General features: G+C 40.7%; 1 protein-coding gene across 1 annotated transcript in view; it reads left to right on the plus strand.

Annotated features, from left to right (window-relative positions):
* The window catches only part of CFAP54 (cilia and flagella associated protein 54), a gene marked incomplete at both ends in the record, with an annotated part of 273,781 nt that overhangs the window by 155,818 nt on the left and 98,392 nt on the right, over positions 1–19,571 (plus strand). The window contains 5 exons of the mRNA XM_080935383.1: positions 151–273; positions 5,902–5,955; positions 9,757–9,961; positions 12,003–12,067; positions 14,845–15,014. Of these exons, the coding sequence (XP_080791509.1) occupies positions 151–273; positions 5,902–5,955; positions 9,757–9,961; positions 12,003–12,067; positions 14,845–15,014 (617 nt within the window). The remainder of the gene's footprint in view (positions 1–150; positions 274–5,901; positions 5,956–9,756; positions 9,962–12,002; positions 12,068–14,844; positions 15,015–19,571) is intronic.

Raw genomic sequence — 19,571 nt, forward strand, 5'->3', positions numbered from 1 at the left:
TGAGCCTGTTCTTTCCTCACCAACCGGTGAGCATTGATTACTTCCACACTGCCGTCATCAAACAGGTGTCCTGGATCTAGTTTGCCCTAAAATGGGTATTATATAAGTAAAAGAAACTAACTTAAAAATCTTTTCTTCCTCCTTTTATAGATTGAAATCCTTATAGATTTAGGCTTCTTTTCTGAAGCCTTTTACGAGCTATCCCAGATTTATCAAGGAAAGAACATGCCGTGCGCCATACCTGCTGGCTATAAAGCTACAGTGAAAGTTAAGGTAACCTCCCAATTTGATTCAATGCCTTTAAAAGAAAAAAAAAAAAGAAGTTGATTCCTGAGACGTAGAGAACATTCCCACAGAAGTGTTCACAAGTCTTTGGTGCTCCAGATCTTTCTGTTAAGGCTGGCTCCTGAGGAATAGTGTTTTATTTGTCTGAAGTGGAAAGGTGCTAGAAGAGGAGAAGGAGGGAGGGAGGGAGAGAGGGAGGGAGGGATGGAGGGAGGGAGGGTGACTAGTCCTGGAGAGGATTACTGTGATGGAATTCTGGCTCAGGTATAACATATGTCACTTTTTGTTATGGGCATCATGGTTGTCTCTTTAGGTACATCCTCCAACATGGCCCAGATTTGTGGGTCTAATCTTACTACTTTTGTTCAATGCTGTTCATCAAGGTGTCCTATTGGTATATCTTATTTGGATGTTTTTAGTGTATATACCTCCTCCTCTTCCTCGTGGATCTGGGGACAAGACCCAGGGCTTTGTGAGTGTGAGCCGGGCACTGCCTCTGGGTTGTATCTCCTGCTCCTCTTAGATATCTCATGATTTCTCCAAGGGAAGAACCGTCTTCATTTTGCCTAATCTATTTTGATTTTAGCAGATAGTTTTACCTGACTTGCTTAATTTGTATTTGTAAACTGGGTAATTGAAGCATCCTTGAAAACAAGTGCTAGAGTTTACAGTGAGAACATAAATTAAATTGGAGTGAGTGATTATTTTCTTCTGCTTTGGTTTTCCTGGTGATCTGGGACTTGCTGGGTGACCTTGCTTGAGGCAGATGCTGATTAGAATTTTGATTTCATTATAAGTAGTAATTTCATCACCCCAGCATATATACTTAGAATAGGAAACTAGCAATAAAGCAAGTTTGTTTTCTAAAGAGATGGGGAAACACACATGGAGTCAGATGGGAATGGAGGCGGGGAGAATCTGGGAGGGGATGTGGGAGGGGAAACCGTGTTCAGAATATATTATATAAAAATTTCATCTACAAAAGCACTTAAAAATTAGTTCAAACACTAAAAAAGTAAGAAGTCTACTGAGGAGCTTAGAAGATAGTTCAGTGGGGGACAAATACTGCTTGTTCTACAGTAGGAGTGCCCGAGTTCAATTCCCCATGACAATGGAAAAACCCGGGCATTGCTCCATGTGTTTGCATCGCAGCCTTGGACCCCAAGAGCTTGTTAGTCAGTCAACTTAGCAGAAATCCTCCAGGTTTGATGAGAGGCCCTGTCTCAAAGAAATACATGATAGAGGAAGGACACTTGACATCCTGTTCTGACCTCCGCATGTACACATAGAGATACATGCTCTTGTACACACACACACACATACACACACACACACACACACACACACACACACACACACACACACACACACACGAGCAAATTACTCTCTGGGGAGATGGTGTGTGAGTATGAGACCTACAGACACATGTTGGAAGTTGAACTGAAATTTAGAGGCCTTAAAAGAATCAACGAAATTAGTTTTGCAAGTCACCACATAAGCAGGCATTATTTATTTCTTTAGTGTAATTCTCTAGAATGTGTCTTCTCACACTCCATATGACTGAGACAGCGCTGTTATTCCGTGTAATGGAGGCTGGGGACACAGCGGTATAGCACTACCATTGTTTAGCATGTATGAGGACCCGGGATAGATCTGTAACACTGCAAACACAAGGGTGAGTGAGGGCTGCACGTGTAGTTCCCTTGATTGCCTGGGATGCACAAACCCCTCAGTCTCATCTCCCATACTGAAGTTTTACAAAATGAAGAAATAAAAGCTGTGGTCATGCTTTCCCCTAATGCCAGTACTCAGCAGCTGGAAGCAGGGGACAAGAGGCAAGCTTGAGACCAGTGAGCTTAGGGAGACTGTGAAGTTATACATAAAACATCCTAGTAGGGATTATCATTAAACAATATCGATGTGTGTGTGTGTGTGTGTGTGTGTGTGTGTGTCTCTGTGTGTGTACTAACTATATATCTACATATACATTATATGGTATAATATATTATATGGTATAGTGTATATGTGGATGTGTATCTGCCTAGCTGTCTATGACTTTCCTACTTGTCCTAGTTAGGCTTACTATTGCTGTGATGAAACACTATAACCAGAGGGGGGAAAATAAACCTTGGGGAGGAAAGGGTTTATTTGGTTCATACTTTCACATTGTAGTTCATCACTGATGAAAGTCAGGACAGGAACTCAAGCAGGGCAGGAACCTGGAGGCAGGAGCTGATGTAGAGGTCATAAGGGTGCTGCTTACTGGCTTGCTCAGCCTGCTTTCTTATAGACCCCAGGTTTACCAGCCCAGGGACAGCATCAATCACAAGGGTCTGGACCCTCCTCCAAGAATCAGTAACTAATAAGATGTCCTAGAGGTTTGTCTACAGTCTAATCTTATGGAGGCATTTTCTCAACTGAGGGTCCCTTCTCTGTGATGACTCTAGCTTGTGTCAAGGTGACATAAAACTAGCCAGCACACTACCCATCAGGAGAGAAGTATATTCTCTCCTTTCTGTGGTATAAATACATTTATCTTCTTATCTGGGTTAAATTAATGCTCTTTTTTTACTTGCCTCCTGATCAACAGTATTTTCTTATTATAAACAGCCCATTTTTATTATTAAAATGATAGTTATAAAGATTTAGACTATATCTTAAGTGCTTAATGAATAGGGGCAGTGTCCTATGCATAGAGAAGGGACTGTGAAAATCTTCGTGGAGCTATAGCTGTTCTGGAACTTGCTTTCTGGTGAGGGGGCAGATCATAAACACCAAGCACACATCTCTGTGATAGCGGTGATGTGCTGTTAACATAGTCCAACAGAAGTGAGAAGGGCATTGGTTGTTTTGGGCAGTGGGCTGCCGTTTTGTTATTTGTGGGTTTTGGAAGGTTTTTTCCTCATTAGCAACTTGTGAAGGGCATGAACCAATTAGAGATCTGGGAGTGGGGTGGGGAAAGGTCTAGGAAGCCGGACAGTCCCACTGAGACACAGCAGTGACTGGGGTGACAGTGGTAGAGGACTGTGAGCAGTGCTCTGCTGCTAGGTAGACTGTGAAGGAAGAGCTGGCAGCGTCACACAATGGTTTTTGGAGGCGGAACGTAAGAGCGGAAGTCAAGGATGACTAAAGAGTGTTCAGTCTGAGCAGCTGGCAAGTAGTTTTCAGACACCGTGAAAGAGGCGGTGAACAAGCTATGCATGCGATCTATAGAGAGCTAGGTGATACTGTAGCACCCGCAGTGTAGAGTCGTCACATCTGGAATTCAGAGGACCAGCTGGGGTTGCATATATGAAATTGAGATTACTAACAGGGAACTTTAAAAGATAATAGGATATGCTGGCTAGTGTTATACCAACTTGACACAAGCTAGAGTATTCGGGAAAGGGGAAGTCCCAGTTGAGAAAATATATTCATTAAGAGTGGGCTACCTGTGGAATATTTTCTTGGTGATTGATGTGGAGGGCCCAGATCAGTTGGGTTGGTGGTCCCGGGTTCTATCAAGCATTGTGGCTGGTCAAGCCATGACGAAGAAGCAAGTGAGAAGCACTGTTCCATGGCCTCAGCTTCAGCTCCTGCCTCCAGGTTTCTGCCCTGCTTGAGTTCCTGTCCTGACTTTCTTTGATGATGAATAGCAGTGTGGAACAGTAAGCCAAAGAAATCTTTTCCTCTCCAGGTTGCTTGCGGTCATGGTGTTTCATAACAGTAATAGTAACTCAAACTGTACCCAAGACATAAGATCAGATGCCATTGATTTGAAATAATCTGGGAACCAAGGCAGACAAAGAAAAACAGAAGTTGAAAAGATGAATTTAGGGTCATCTGCACATATCGTTCAGGAGGATAATATAGAAAGACAGGTCACATAAATAGATTGAGAAACAGGAGTTTTTGATGGCTATTACCTTCAAGAAAACAAACAACAACAATGAAAAATCTAGAAACCATTTTTTTTACATGAACATCCCAATCTTCATTTTTATCCAGTAACTTTCATAAGATAAACGTGTAGGTGAATCATCTCCCGGTGGATTCTGACTTCAAATTCTGTATTCTCAGACTTAATTTGCAGCTTTCCACCTTCAACTGGGAATTTAAAAGTGTAATTAAAAGAGGAAATGCTTTCAGGGTTTATAATTAAAATAGGTGCCAATGTTATTAGGCTGCAGGCCAGTTATTTAAAGAAGAGTTTAATGAATTTCGTTTCACTTGCAAAGGAAGGAGCTGAAGAAAACTTACAGATTACTGTCCGGCTCTTCATAGGGCTTAAAAAATTCCATCTTTTACTATTGTACTTGTATCGAGATTCCCGTATTATGCCTAAATGTAAAATCCTGTTATGAATTCACTTTATTTATATCAGGAAGGTGTTCTTTCACTGAGTGGCTAGTTTTTCAGTGTCTCACGAATAATAAAGAACTTCTTCAAAGGGAAAATTGCTCAGCACCAGTGCCAACTTGCAGTGAAAATTATACTTGCTACTGTGGCCTGGGCATCTAGAGATAAGGACTTGGGAGTGAGCAGTGTCTTGGGGAGGAGATTGCAGAGTGGATGCTGAGAAAGATGGAATGTCCCACAGCAGCAGGAAGAAAACTGCCTCAGAGCATTAGTGAAGATAACACTCCCCTGGGGCCCCAGTGACCTCAGAGGGACTGAAGTTGCTAGGATCTCAAGAACATTTAGGCAAAGAGATACAGGATCTTGAAGGAGGACACTCTTTGCTGTCTGTATATAAGTGACTTGTCTGCCCCTGGATGCTGTTGGATACTTCCTGGTGATGAGGAATGAGATGGGAGAGCAGCATCAATTTTGACTCAGGTATACTTTCAAAGGTATTGTCAGGCTGAGAAGACTCACATTCCGTTCTCCAATACTACAATTTCCGTGGTAATGAATGTTTCCCCCGAGCCAGTGCAACTGGAGCCAAGCATGAATCTGCGATTCACATGCAGAAGGGAAGAGAACCACAAACAAACATTCTAAACAGCAATTCAGCTTCACCTCAAGCCGACAGAGTTTTAAAAGTGAGAATGTTGTGTGACGCCATGGCCGGTGCAGTCATGTGACATGGGTGGGAGTGGAAGTCCAGCCTGTCCATTTCCTCAAGACATTCTTGTCTTCTGACCCAGAACTTCTTCTAAGGTTCAATCCCAGTGACCAAAATATAGACAAACTATCTGTCAATTTTATTTCACCTAAGGTTGGTTGATGATGTAACTATGGGGAATGGCCTCAGCGGGTAACACAAGATGGCAAAGAAACTCAGTTCTTATATTGCCTTCATTGGCACCTTCTAGACTCAGGTTTGTAAGTAACTTAGTTTTGTATGGATAAAATTAGGTAATTGTTAGTGAAAAATGGAATATAAATGAATACATAATTAAAAAATCATCAACAAAGGATGGGAAAGACATCAAAATGCTAACATTTACTGCATAAAAGAAGTTGACATACACAATTTTTTTAGTGTTTTTGTATTAATATTTCTGACTAGAATGCATATCTCTTTGACAACAAAATGGTGCTTAAATGGTTTTAGGATGCACTAATAATTCCATTTAAAAGAATGCTCAGATAAATATGGGCTCTACTGTTAATATTTTGTTTTTTTGACAGATAATTCAATCATTTGATTCTGGAAAACCTCTCACCAATAAAGACAACATGCAGGTAATAACAATATTTAATGTGGAAATATTCTGAGCCATTTCAGCCTGTCTGGGCAGGCACAATATCTGATTTTGAAAACCTGCTCTATGTGTATTCATTCTTTTCTTTCCTCCCTGCTTCCTATTGTTGACAAGGTCTCATGTAGCCCAGACTGCCCTTCAACCCACTGTGTTGCCAAGAATAGCCAATCCTCTTCTTTTCTTTTCTTTTTTCTTTTCATTGTATGATGAGAGGGTTTGATCACAAAATTCTGAGGCTAAAGTTAGAATTGTATTGAACTAACTTGATGTCTAAGTCAGTAAACTAGTAGTGACTGCCCTGGCTTCTGGAATCAGACATGTGTTCACTCAGCTTGTCCAGCCATGCCATTCTCTCTGGCTTTCCCACTTAAATGCCCTAGATACCTAAAAGGTAGCAACTGACTTTGATTTATAACTGACGGACTGCCTTTCTTTTGGAGAAGCCCACTTGTTCAATATGGCCGCTACTTGTATCCCTTCAACTCAGTTCTCAGACTTCCTGCCAACTATAGGGCTTGTGTTTACATAACATTAAAAAAATATGAATCTCCTCTAATTTACCCAAAAGTTTTTTTGAAAAATGAGGGTGAGACTGCGCATTAATGCTAGTCAGGAATCAGATGATTGGTACTTAAGCACTTGATTTCCCAGTGACATTTAAATAAAAAAATTCTAATGATATTATTATCACCTTAAAGTGTGAAGAATCTAAAGTTTGTCAGAGAATGGAACAGGAGCATCTAAAGTTGCTCACATGGTTGTTGTAGAGAAAGCAGTTTAATTGTTAAAGAGATTAGTACACAGGAGGGATGTCCAAGGGCAAGACTCTACCAATCAAAGGTCCACTCAGAGAAAGAGAACCCAATTAAGAGTGCTTACCAAGGGCCTTCCATCTCCACACCAACCACCCAGGAGAGTGTGTCCTCAGGATCAGAATACAAAGCACACACCATCCACTGCAACTGGGGCCAAGGGAGCAGGCAACATGCTGAACAGGCACTAGAACTTAGTACTAGCTGATGGGATGCAATGTTAATGAACACCTTATGTCCCTGCTGTGTGGTTTCTTGGTTGTGGGATAAAATAAATCCTTCCTTTCTAAAGTTGCTTCTTCAAGCATTTTGTCATAGCCTGGAAAGTATCTAATGCACAGGTATCTACTACCTATGTATATGTACATATAAATAGACAGGGTAACTTGAAAGCCACTTTTCTTGTAGCTGCTATATTTTTATTTTTCTTAACTCTGATAAAGCACAGATCCTCTTTTTATTAAGTGCACTCTTACTACTTTTCTATTATTTTGCATTTAATTTCATAATTTCAAAAATCTCATACTTTTAATTATGTTTCATATCATTGAATATTTTCCCCTAAATTTTTATTTTAACTCTCAAGTAAGCTGTCTGAAATGAGAGGACTAGTGTTAGAAAGATCAAAATTCATATCCATGTTTAAATGTTCCATAACACTGGGGAATTTAGGACTATGTCCCTCTTACCAGTCCCAGATGCCAGGCTATCATAAAAATACATTCTTTATGGAATAGTGTTGGGTCTGAAAAGAATGTCTGTCTGATCATTTCTTCTTACTTGAAAAGAGACTGACAGCATAATGGGAGCCTGATTTCTATTAGCTAATTAATTAAAACAGTAGTGTTGGCCTGCTCAAGACTCTTCAGATTACACTCTGTATTTGCCGCATAGAGGGAGAGAAAGGAGCGTTAAATAGCATTACTAATTAATCTTCCTTTGATCCTCAAGTGTTTGTGTGTAATTGTCAAGTCTCATTAAATCAGCTTGCTGAGGAGGGAAGAGAGGAAACATGTCCTCTCTCGCCTCACCCCCAGCCAGTAGCTTCTTCTCTGGATAGGGAAGAATAATGATTTCTCTGGTGCCACTGTCGGCTGTACCTCTGGCCCGCTGGGTGTTCCACATCTGCTCTTCCATATGAAGCTTTCAACCCATAGAATAGATTAAGAGAAGAGAAACAGAGATCAAACAGGCTAACCTGCCCACCCCTGCCTCTGTTGCTTCAAACTCTCCCAATGAATTTTTGTTTGTTTATGTAAGACAAGTAGCTTCTCTCCTTTGTAGAAGAGATAGTCCCAACACCCAGCATCTTCTTCCTATATCAGTTTAAAAGTTATTAAGAGTCCACTGCACCCACGACACTGTTCCGTAGCCAGCGACCACAGCCAGTCAGCCTTACAGGTCAACACCAAGTCTTTACGGAACTTACACTTTACTGGGCAGGACTAGAGATGTCATAATCTCAGGAGTGGCTCACGTTGTAGGTTGAAAGTCTCAGCAATGGGTGTGTAAAGTGGATTGGAAGCATTGTAGTAAATGAGGGTTGTAGTTTGAGATGGGCTGATCAAGCTCATCTTCATTCAAATAAATGGGCTCATGTAACTTCAAAAAAGAATAATCTAGAAACAGGGAATAAGTACAGAGGTCTTATACCAGACTCAAACTAAGAAGTATCTCGTAGGGACATTACATAGGTGCTTATCTGAGCAAAATGGGAAGCCACTGGAGAGCCTTGAACAAAAGTGTGATCTGATTCACTCAAGTATTTTCTTATTGCTTCCCATGTTGTTATTTATTTGGGTGAGTGGGGTACTTTACAGCGTGCCTATGAAGGTCAGAAGACAACTTTGGGTAATCGGTTTCGTTTTACTGTATAGGTTCTGGGGGGTCTTCAGGGATATTGGCTAGCACCTTTACTAACAGAACTATCTCACTGGCCTCAAGTTTTGCAGAGACCTCTTTAATCTGTTGCACCTACTATGTGCCAGGTATTATTTTGATGTCTGTCAATCAAGCATCAATCAATACTGAGAGATGTTCAGCTTTCAGTAGCTGGGAAGAGGAGAGGGATGTTGGGATTTAGAATTTAAAAGGATGTGAGATGACCAGGTGGGTTAGGGCAGGTATAGGCATAAATTGTTTTGCAACCGACATTTAATAAAGGCTTAATCTCTCCTCTTGCCCACCACCCAGAAGAGGTAGTAGAAGAGAAAGGTTATTAGGATAATGGGGAAGTGGACCTGTTCAGCAATAGTTCTTTGGGGGTGAGCTCAGTCGTCTTTGGCACCAGTTCAGTCCTATAGCAAACACCAAATACAACTCAGCAACTGCAGACCAGTCCTCTAGGCAGGCAGACACCAGGCACGAACCAGCAGCTGTAGTTCAATTCTGAAGAAACTGCCAGGCTCCCCAACCAGCCTGAGGTGAGGCTGCAGAAGCAATACATTGCTGAGAAATCTTAAAAGCAGTTCTCAGGTAAGTTCTTTTCAATGGCAGTATTACCACAAGTTGGCCTCAACAACAGCTATGTAAGGCGAGCCAATACATGGGTGTCTCTAGTGAAGAATAGAGGTGGAACAAACCAAATCAAAGCTCAGTGCTCATCTCTCACTGTCTGTGGGGTCATATTCATACTCCTTCATCACAGGTCCTTATACATTTGCTATATCAAAACATTCTTTCACCTGTGCCTGCTTCAGGAAAACATTCTTTTACATGTTTGCTTTAGCAAGACATCCTTTCACCTGTGGGCCCCAGGAAATATCATTTGAAATAAGTAATCTTCCAAAGAAAGTAGAAGTTTACACTTCCGGCAGGTTGTCGTATTGAGGAGCTGGGATGGTTCTCACTCTTACAGAACTATCATGTCTAATACTTGGTCTGCCACCAAATCAGAAATACAGCACAGGAGTGAACCTAACATGAGAAGATATTTAACTAATCTATCCCCTTTCCCATCTTACTTACAGGCACTTGAAGAGCTAATAAACAAAGGCTTGCCCGTCATTCTGGTCAGTCTTGGCTACCAGCATCTCTTAAATAAATTTATATTTGTCAAGTCACACTTCTTCATAAGTTTGGCTGCGACAATAAACTGTATCCCTGATAATTCACCAAAAATAATGTACTATCCGGTTGCTGAAAAGAGCAGATCCAGCCCCCAAAACATAAAAGGTGAGCTTTTATTTTTATTTCTGCTTTATCCCAGTTTTCTTAACTACTAACCACTCTACTCCTAAGAATCCAAATCAACATACATGAGTGTATATTCCCCCTCTGTGATCGTATGACACATATATGCTTATGTCATGGTACAAGCATGTACATATTAATTTATGTACAGTGCATATTCATGAAATATGATGAATATGCAAAATAGAGCTTATACCTGTTTTATAGAATAGAATGCTCACATTTTTTTGCATCTTGCATTTCTTATATGAAAACAAAATGCATTTTTAGCATCTTGAATTTTGTATATGAAAACAAAATCCAGGGCTGAAGAGATTATCTAGCACTTAGAAGCACTTGGTATTCTGGTAGATGATCCTGGTTTGATTCCCAGCACCCGGTCTGGGTAGCTCTCAACACTTACAATTCAAGCTCAGGAATTCTGATGCCCTCTGGATTCTGCAGGTACTTGCACACACATAATGCACGTATGGATACACAAGCATAATAAAAATAAATACATCTCTTAAGAGGTTTCACTGAAGCCATCCCAGTGAAATTGATTATATCTGTTTACTGTTTTGTGCTATGAGCATCCTATGGTAAAGAACAATGTTCAGATTCACACAGTGGCTCCAAAGAACCATACAGTACAGTGATGTCTATCCATCTGACAGTGTATCTTCTTATGGTGGACACTGAGGAGTGGGTCTTGTGAGCTATTAAGTATATGTATTTTTAATGCTATATTATATATATGTATATTTACCTTAAAATACATTTTATTTATCATTCCATATGATGTTTAACTGCAGGTTTTATTTGTATCTGTTTTTTTTAAGTTGATAGTATGTGTATGTATGTGGTATACATGTTATTCATGTTATACATATGAATGTTAACATGTTTATGGGTATACAAATGGGTGAGGGTGTACGTGACCATATGCTGTTTTGTATGTTATAGATATGTTTAATATATTTTAAAATCAATAAGTGTGATAACTTTAGCTTTGTATTGTATGTGTGTGCATGTGTGAGTGTGGGTATACATGTGTGCATTTGAGTATGGAGATCAGGTCTCAACCGTGGGTATTGTTCCTTGGAAACTATCCTCCTTCTGTTTGGAGACAAGGTATTTTCCTGGGACCTGAATTTGTTGAAATTGTTAAGTTGATTTGCCCATTTGCTATATGCCTTAGGATGCTTTCCCAGAAACCATAGGCATTTAAAAAACAATTTCCCCCATGAAATTCTTGTATTCTCCTGCCAGAAGTGTATCTCTTTGATCTCTTTTGTTTCCCTGAGAAAAAAGTCTAAGTCTAACCCCTTTAGTTAGCTCACCCATAAGTCCAGAGACTCCTGTTGTGGGACAATATCCAGGAGGTTGGGATTGGACGAAAAGAGGATGAGAGTGCCAAGTCCCATTTGATTCTAAAATCATTCTTTCCATTTGCCCAATTTATAGACAGATAACATGTCTGTAGAGATGTAGAGTCAGGTGACTCATGCTTGCCCAGCTGGTTGAGTAACACAGGCAAAGGCTTTTTATCCAAGTCCTGCTTCAGAAGAAAGGGCAGACTTTAGGCTGAAGACCAAAAGTTTGAGAGAGATATTCAGCAGCACTGCTTGACTAGACTTGCTGTTCCAGATGGTCCCCCTCCCTGCTATTACAGCAGGGGCCTCTATATAGCATTAGAACTAATTTGTTTGTTTGTTTGTTTGAAGGGTTAGGAATTTGTAAAAAACTCAGGAGAAGAACCGTGATTGTATATTGGAAATTAAATAATCTAAGTAACTTCACTCAGCATGTAAATGATATTTTCAGTTTTCTGATTGGTTGCAGCAGTCAGCATTAGTTTTCTAAGGTATATTTAGGGAGTGTTTGATATACGTATGCATTTATAATGTTCATTCTTGACTTCTGTGTTTACATTTATTTATGAACCCTATGAGGGATGGATTTTAACAACTGCAAGTACTCTTTAACCATTAGTCTTTGATACTTCTAAAAAATTTCTCATCTTTATATTTTTATACAAAAGATAATGAAAACTCACTTGGTCAGCTTTTGAAATTTAGAGAGGACTACACGCTTAACACCATCAAGGTAAGTCTAAAGGCTTCATTTTTTTCTTTAATTCATGGTAAAACATTTATCAAAATGCTCACCACACAATAGTCACTTTGAATGCTGGTTTGATTCTCACACCACTATGATGTAGGTATTAATCAATTTTTACTACACCATGTTTCATAAAAGACCTAAGGTTTAGACAATATATGAAATTTACTAATGTCTTTCAAATAACAAAATATAGATCTGGGAATTGAATCTATTTTTTTTTTTTTTTTATTTAAAGGGCCCACACTTTTAACCATTACAATAAATTATCTCATGATAGTCCTTGCTGTATACACACAAAGTTTTAGAGATCTTTTTTCTTTCTTTTTTCTTTCTTTCTTTCTTTCTTTCTTTCTTTCTTTCTTTCTTTCTTTCTTTCTTTCTTTCTTTCTTTCTTTCTTTGACTATAATATAATTGCACTGCACCCCCCCCGCCCCTTTCCTCTCTTTCTTCCAAACCCTCTTATACACAATGTCCTCCTTCTTCTCTTACAAGTTCATAGCCAAATTCATGGCTTCTTCTATTAATTTTTTAATTGTTGTTACCTCTATCTGTGTATAAATCTATAATCCTACATACCCAGATACAACCTGTTTCGTCTGTCTGTATAATGTTACTTGTATGCCAAGCGTTCAGAGCTGATCTTCGGTACTGGATAACCAACTGGTGTGCTCTTCCTGGAGGAAGACTGTGTCTCCCACTCCCGGCATTCCTTGGCTGCCTGTAGTTCTTTGTGTGGAGATAAAGCCTAATGAGCGTTCTCCCTTCCAGTAGCATGCCTGATGATATGATCCTTCTCCAGGTCTTATTTAGGCTGCCACAAGGATAAAATTTCACATATGCTGCATCTCTGATAGTTTTAAAAGATACAATCTTACAGTATCCTTTCTGCTCTTCTGGTTCTTAAAATCTTTTTTTTTTTTTTTTTTTTCTGTTTTCATGACCCCTGGATCCCAAGTACAGGAGTGGTGGTGTTGGCATCTCATTTGGGATGGGGCTCACTTCGGAGTTCTGCATTTTGATTGGGTGGTGGTTTTCTGCAATGGTCTCTGCCTATGATAGAGGGAAGTTTTCTTGATAAGGAATGAGGGCTATACTTATCTTTGGGCATATAGACACATATTTTTTATGATGTAGTTAAGGATTATTAATCTGGATTAGTATCATGGCACCTATAGGTTCTCCTCCAAGACCCATAAATTCACTAGACCTGGGTAGTTTGTTAAGTTTTCAGTGCCACATATGATTTTCCTCTTGATGAGTCTGTCCTAACCTTAATTAAAGAGCTGTTGGTTATCACCAAGGTACCCTTAGGGTGATCCTATCATGATGGTTCATAGACAGCTAGGCAGGGTTACTGGTCCCATCCCTCCTTTGGAAGTTTGCCTGGTACCTTCCTCCAGTACTGTGAGAACCAGTCCTCAGGGAGGAAGCTTTTAGATCCAGCCCTGGGAAGTGAGTGGTGAGACCTATTGTCTGAAAGGCTGTCTTCTGCCATATTAGTTTTGTTTATTCTCGATTATCTCTCATAAAACTCAATCAACTCCAGATTCCCAATTTGGTAATCAGAATTTAACTCAATCAACTCCAGATTCCCAATTTGGTAGTCAGAATTTAACTTGGAACACAGTCTGTCTTCATTATGGATTCTGTCTGCTAATTTGCCTATTTGCTAACATTTAATGCAACTTCAAAAACACACTCTTGACACCCATGCTTTTATGATCATTTGTGGACATGCTCAGTATGTCAAGAAAATCGAATCACAGGAAATTTGAATATAAGCTAACTACCCCCAGCATGCACAGGGCCAACCATGCTGAATTTGGTTCTGCACTAGCATTTATTTGGTTTCCTTCTTCTACCCTTCACTGGTCTGTCAGGACAAGTTGAATGGCCCTTATCAGATTCTTCAGATTCTTGGTATGTGTGTGTGTGTGTGTGTGGGGGGGTTATATTTGTATAGACTTCTCTGCTTGAACATGGAAGAACATCCCTAATCCAAACATTTAAAAACATCAGGTTCTCTGTCTCAGAAAACAGGGAGCTGACCTTGTTTGACCTCAGCCTCCATCAGCAAAATGGACTAAAGAAAGAGTTCCTGGGTCAGAGGCAGCACTCCTGTCAGCGCTTCAGTGTTTCAGCTTCAGAGTTTTTGTGTTAGTGACCCCCAAACTGTACTGTACTTCCTCGCCCGCCATGCGTTTCTGTTGTCCATGATTCTTGTTGTTTAGAAATGTCCCTCACGCAGAAAATGAAAACGGTGTCTCGTACTTGTGATGTGCCTTACAGAGAAAATAGTTGCAGTACATACATTTCATTCAGACACGAGCGACACAGTTCTTTTGTCTGTGAGTTCAGAGTTAATGAAGTGTATGTGGTATAGCATGTCTTTAGTATAAACACACGTTAACGCAAGGAAAATATCGATCACCCGATAAGCATATGGCAAGAGGCTCCGAGGCACATCCGTCTGTACTGTCCCCAGGGGGCAATGTTTTAATGTTGACTAGTCCATGTCGATGGTGACTCCACAGAACTGTACAGGACCGTGGTGAAGAGAGAGGTCCAACGGCACTTTTGTCAAGTCTACACCTGATGCCACAGTCTTCTTTTTGTGCCTCTTCTCCATCGCTTTGGGACTGACTGCCACATCTCCCAACTGCTGTTCCAGCTCTGAACACACACAACAAAAAACTATTTGCCAAGGGTGGGCTCTTATCTCAGAGTTGGTGTCAATGGTGTGGTGTTCTTTCTTTAGTCCATTTTACTGATGGAGGCTGAGGACAAAGTCAACTCCCTGTTGTCTGAGACAGAGAACCAATGCCACAAGCCCCTCTGTATGTCTTCTGTTTCGGAGCTGGAGATCATGGTGGAGGCCAGGCTGCACTTGGCAGCAATTTCCCTGCAGAGATACCGGCCAGCATATGGGTGAGTCTCCTGGAAGGGGAAAAGTACTCCCCCATCCCCTCCTCAGTTCCCTCCTCCTTTCCCCTCCCCTATTCCCTTCTCCCTGCATCCTATCCTCTCCCCCCCCTGCATTCCCTCACTTCCCCATCCTCCCCCTCGTCCCTCTCCATTCCTCATCTTCCCACACCCCTCCTCCTCAACCCTCATCCCCTTCATGCTCTCAACCCTTTGGCTTCTCACCCCTCACTCTTCTGGTCCCCAACTTCCAGAGCCCCAATGCTCTGTCATTTGGGGTGGTGGGAAGGCACCCATTCTCCTTTGCTGACAATTCATGGAAGTTTCAGAAAGTTCTGGGTCCATATTGGAGTGCTTGATTTTAATTATTCATGGGGTTTTAAAATTCATCTTACATAAAACACATCAGCTTTCTACAAAGGGATTCTTTTATTAAGCAGACTAGTCAGGGTATTTAAAATCATATATAAAATTAACAAATTAATAGTGCTTAACTTTTGATTAATTGAGATAGAAACTAAATTTTTTATAGTTTATTTATTTATTTATACATAAAGGCCTTGGAGGGTTTTTTTTTTTTTTTTTTTTTTTTTGCCTTAAACACTAAATAAAAATATGTGAAAGGGGGCTGGAGAGATGGCTAAGTGGTTAGCTTTTTCAGAACACCCAAATGGGGTGACTCACAACTATCCATAACCCAGCTATGGGGGTGGGGGTGGAGGATCTAGTGTCCTCTTTTGGCCTCTTACGTCATCTTCAGCCACTACTAAACATGAATGCATGCACACACATGCACATGTGTGTGTGTGTTACATGTACTAAAATAAAAATGAGACAAAGGAGCTCTGTTTTTTTCAAAAGTGGCATCATCTGAACTGTGCTGTGTTAAACTGTCCAAGACACTGTTAGGGGCTGGACCATCTAAGAAGCTGATTATTTAGAGGCTCATAGTTGTGGCAAAGCTCTCATTCACCCTGGTCATTGATTCTTCCATTAGCTAGCTCACTATGCTGCTTTGGTCTAGAGACTGATGGTGTAAAGGCTCTGGTGTGTGCGTGCGTGCGTGCAGCCATGTATAAAACAGCATGAGTGAGTATAGCAACTCTTCACAGTTGCAGAAACATTCTGTCAGTGTCCCAAAACTGGTGATAAACCCATCAGACCCATGAAGTCCTCAGACACACAGTGGTTGCTTGAAGACACATATGCTTGTATCATTTGCTGAAAATGTTTTTGAGCATTGACACTATGTTAGATTCCAGACTCTGAGGATGATAGGTCAGTGTTATAGATACACCTTAAACATAGTATCACAAAAGAACAGACACAATATGCAGTCACTGATAATTGGATACTAGCCCCAGAAAGCTCTGAAACAACTCACAGATCATATGAAACTTAAAAAAAAAAAAAAAAAAAAAAAAAAAAAAAGAAAGGCCAAAAGTGGAAGCCTCAGTCCTTCTTAGAAAAAAAAAAGTGTATAGCACTCTTTTAGAGTGTGGTACACCTAGACCTTAAATCATTAATAATTTAAGAGCTAAGATATAGCCTTGTGGCAATTCTTGGTATTTAAAAATGATTATGTTTAATCTTTACACACCAAGAAAACTTTGACTATTCCCATGTTAACATTTTGTTTTACATGTACTTTATGCTCATTGTAACTAGTAAGATTTCAATGCATGCTATCAAACCTTAAAAAAAAAAAAAAATCAAGTACTGACCAAAATATATTCATAAAGTTTTATGCAAAAATGCTTTTAAAGTCTGTACATTTATCTCTGTTTTTTAAAAATAAAGTTGTTAAAAAAAACATAGCAAGTAAGTCAGCTGCATATTCAGTGCCTTGGAGAACTTGGGGTGGGGGAAAGAGGAAGAGTGTACTTCTGGCTTAATGCAGTTGAGTGGTAGACTGCTGTGTACCATGCCTAAAGCTCTGGATTTAATTCCCACCATTTAAAGAGGTAAAGAAATAATGGTTTTGCGGTTGTCAGGGAGCATATGAGTCAGTTTTTATGCTCACTGCTGACTCCCAGGATCCCCCCACTTCCCTTCTATGGTTAGTTACTTGCCTCTTTGCTGCAGGAGGGATGCTTCAGAGCATGCACATAGGAAGCCTTCCCCCGACTGCCACCACCCAGCAGGCGGCATAAAACAAACCAGGTCCCTTGTCTGGTTCTCTTGAGACATAGTTGAGATTCCGGGAGCCCGCCGTGGTCTCTCTATAATGTCTCCCTAGTGGCATGCTCAGCAGATTCACATTTGGCTTATGTATGAGTTGGATATGGATTTTAGTCTAGACACGGAATGATGGCTACTTTCTAAGCAGTCATGAAAAGCCGTCAGCTGGCTATGCAAGCCGGGGCTCACAGGGCATAGCGTGAAGACGATTGGGAGCATCGGAGACCTTTTGGGGGTGGGGGCATTTCTATGTTAGACCCAACACACGGTCACCAGATTCGCTGTCCTACTCATTGGTGCTGCCAAAGCAACTGTAAAACCCCTGACCCCTCAGCGTGAACTGAGGAACTGGGAACAAACTATGACATTAGAGTCTTTTATATTGCTCACAGGCAATTAAAGACAAACACAAAACCAGCTGGGACTGGAAAGAGGGTAAGAGCACTGCAGGCCAAGCCTGGAGACCTAAGTTCTATTCCTAGGACCCACAAGCTAGAGGGAGAGAACAGGCTTACACACACACACACACACAGAGAGAGAGAGAGAGAGAGAGAGAGAGAGAGAGAGAGAGAGAGAGAGAGAGAGAGAGAGAGACGCCAGCTGCTTTTACTAAAGCCCTTGAGGAAGGAGTAGTAGAAGCTGTGGCACTTGGAATCACTACCCTCCGGTGTGGACTTTTCCAAGCTGGTAGAATCTTCAATGGACCATTTTTCTGGATGTCTCTGTAGTGCTCCACTGCTGATGGCTGTCTTGAGGAGGAACACATGGGTGATGGAACTGAGAGTTGAACAAGATGCTCTTTTTGTAGGAGACCATCTTTATTTGAAAAACAACTGACAGACTGTATCTGTTTGAGTCTGGAAGTGTGGCAGACATTTTCTTGAAAAAGCAAACATGCTGCTTCTAGGAACAGATCTGTTAGTATCTGCTGCCTATGACAGAATTTGAGCTTTCATAGGAACAATTGAATTTTTGGGGGAATCTGGATTTGTCACATGAACCTGAGGACTTGGTGACATGAGTGATAATATTCATGAAAATAATGCATAGTTATATAATTTAGTATTTAAATAATGCTTGTATTTTTATAACTTATTTTCCAGATGGTAAGTGCTCTGTGTTTCAAAATCTTTGTGAACAGAGCAGACCAACTGGTTTTAACATAGAAAACCTTTGTAAGTGTGTGGTACAACGTTCTGCATGGCTACAGACATTTGAGAAACTAGCAAAGAAAAATGTTTGTAGTTATCTAAAGAGGCCACTTGGAGCTGGGCAGTGGCTCAAATGGCAGAGTGCTTGCTGCCCCAGCATGGAGGACCTGAGCTGAGGTCTCCAGGATCCAAGTGAAAAACCCTGCAAGATGTACCAGTAACATCTGTCCATGTTAGAGTGGGGATGAAAAGGTACAGCAGGATTCTCCGGAGCCTAGCCAATCAGTGAGGCTCACGTTCAGCGAGAGCACTTGTCTCAATAAGGTTAGAGAAGCAATAGCTGAAGACAAGTGGCATTGACCTTTGACCTCCACATGCATGTGTGCACAAGTGAATGCACACATAAATACTCATTAACATGCACTCATACATACCCCCCACATACACATACACACACACACACACACACACACACACACACACACACACTTTTGGTCATTATCTTTCTCCTTTATTTGTCCTTATGTATTCCTTTTTCTTTTGGTGTAGAGGATGGCAGAATGAGACCCCCTCCTTTAATGAGAAAGTGATGAGAATGAAAAATTGTAAGATGTCCAGGAAAAGGCTGTCATAGTACAGCTTTAATCTGAAGACTTGGCAGATGTGTGGTAGACATATACCAACTCTGTGCCAGCATATCGGGACACTCCTGTCTTAAACACGTGAATGTGGCCCCTGGGACAAACCTGCAGAAATGTTGGTGCTGTTGCCTCTTGGGAGCAGAGTCTTCCTTTTGAGAAAGGTTACTGTCAAGATGAGTGAGTTTCTCTTTTGTGAACTTGACCCCCGCTCCAGGAGCTTCTGTTGGGGGTACTGCTGAGAGTGCTGGACAGCCCCGTTTCCAAATGATGCCTGACATTTCCTGATACTTCTAATAAAATCGTGTGTCAAGGAAACTGAAGGGCGCTTTCCCTGGGGTGATGGATAGAGTGAGCTGTAGAGATTTCATGAGAATAGACTGACCGTTTTTGTCATGAATGTTAATAAGAAATAAATGGGATCAAAGCTTTCCACAGTGTGATTCTCCTTCTGCACACTCTTTCAAGGCGCCATCCCTTTTATGTTGTTTAAGCAAATGTTCATTCCTATTTTTCTTTGTATTTAATTCATGGCCTGAAAGGGAAAACATTAAAGCCTTTTGATTTTATGACAAAAACAATACCTCTTGGGA

The sequence above is a fragment of the Micromys minutus genome (genome assembly GCF_963924665.1).
Source record: "Micromys minutus genome assembly, chromosome: 22".
Taxonomy (NCBI): domain Eukaryota; kingdom Metazoa; phylum Chordata; class Mammalia; order Rodentia; family Muridae; genus Micromys; species Micromys minutus.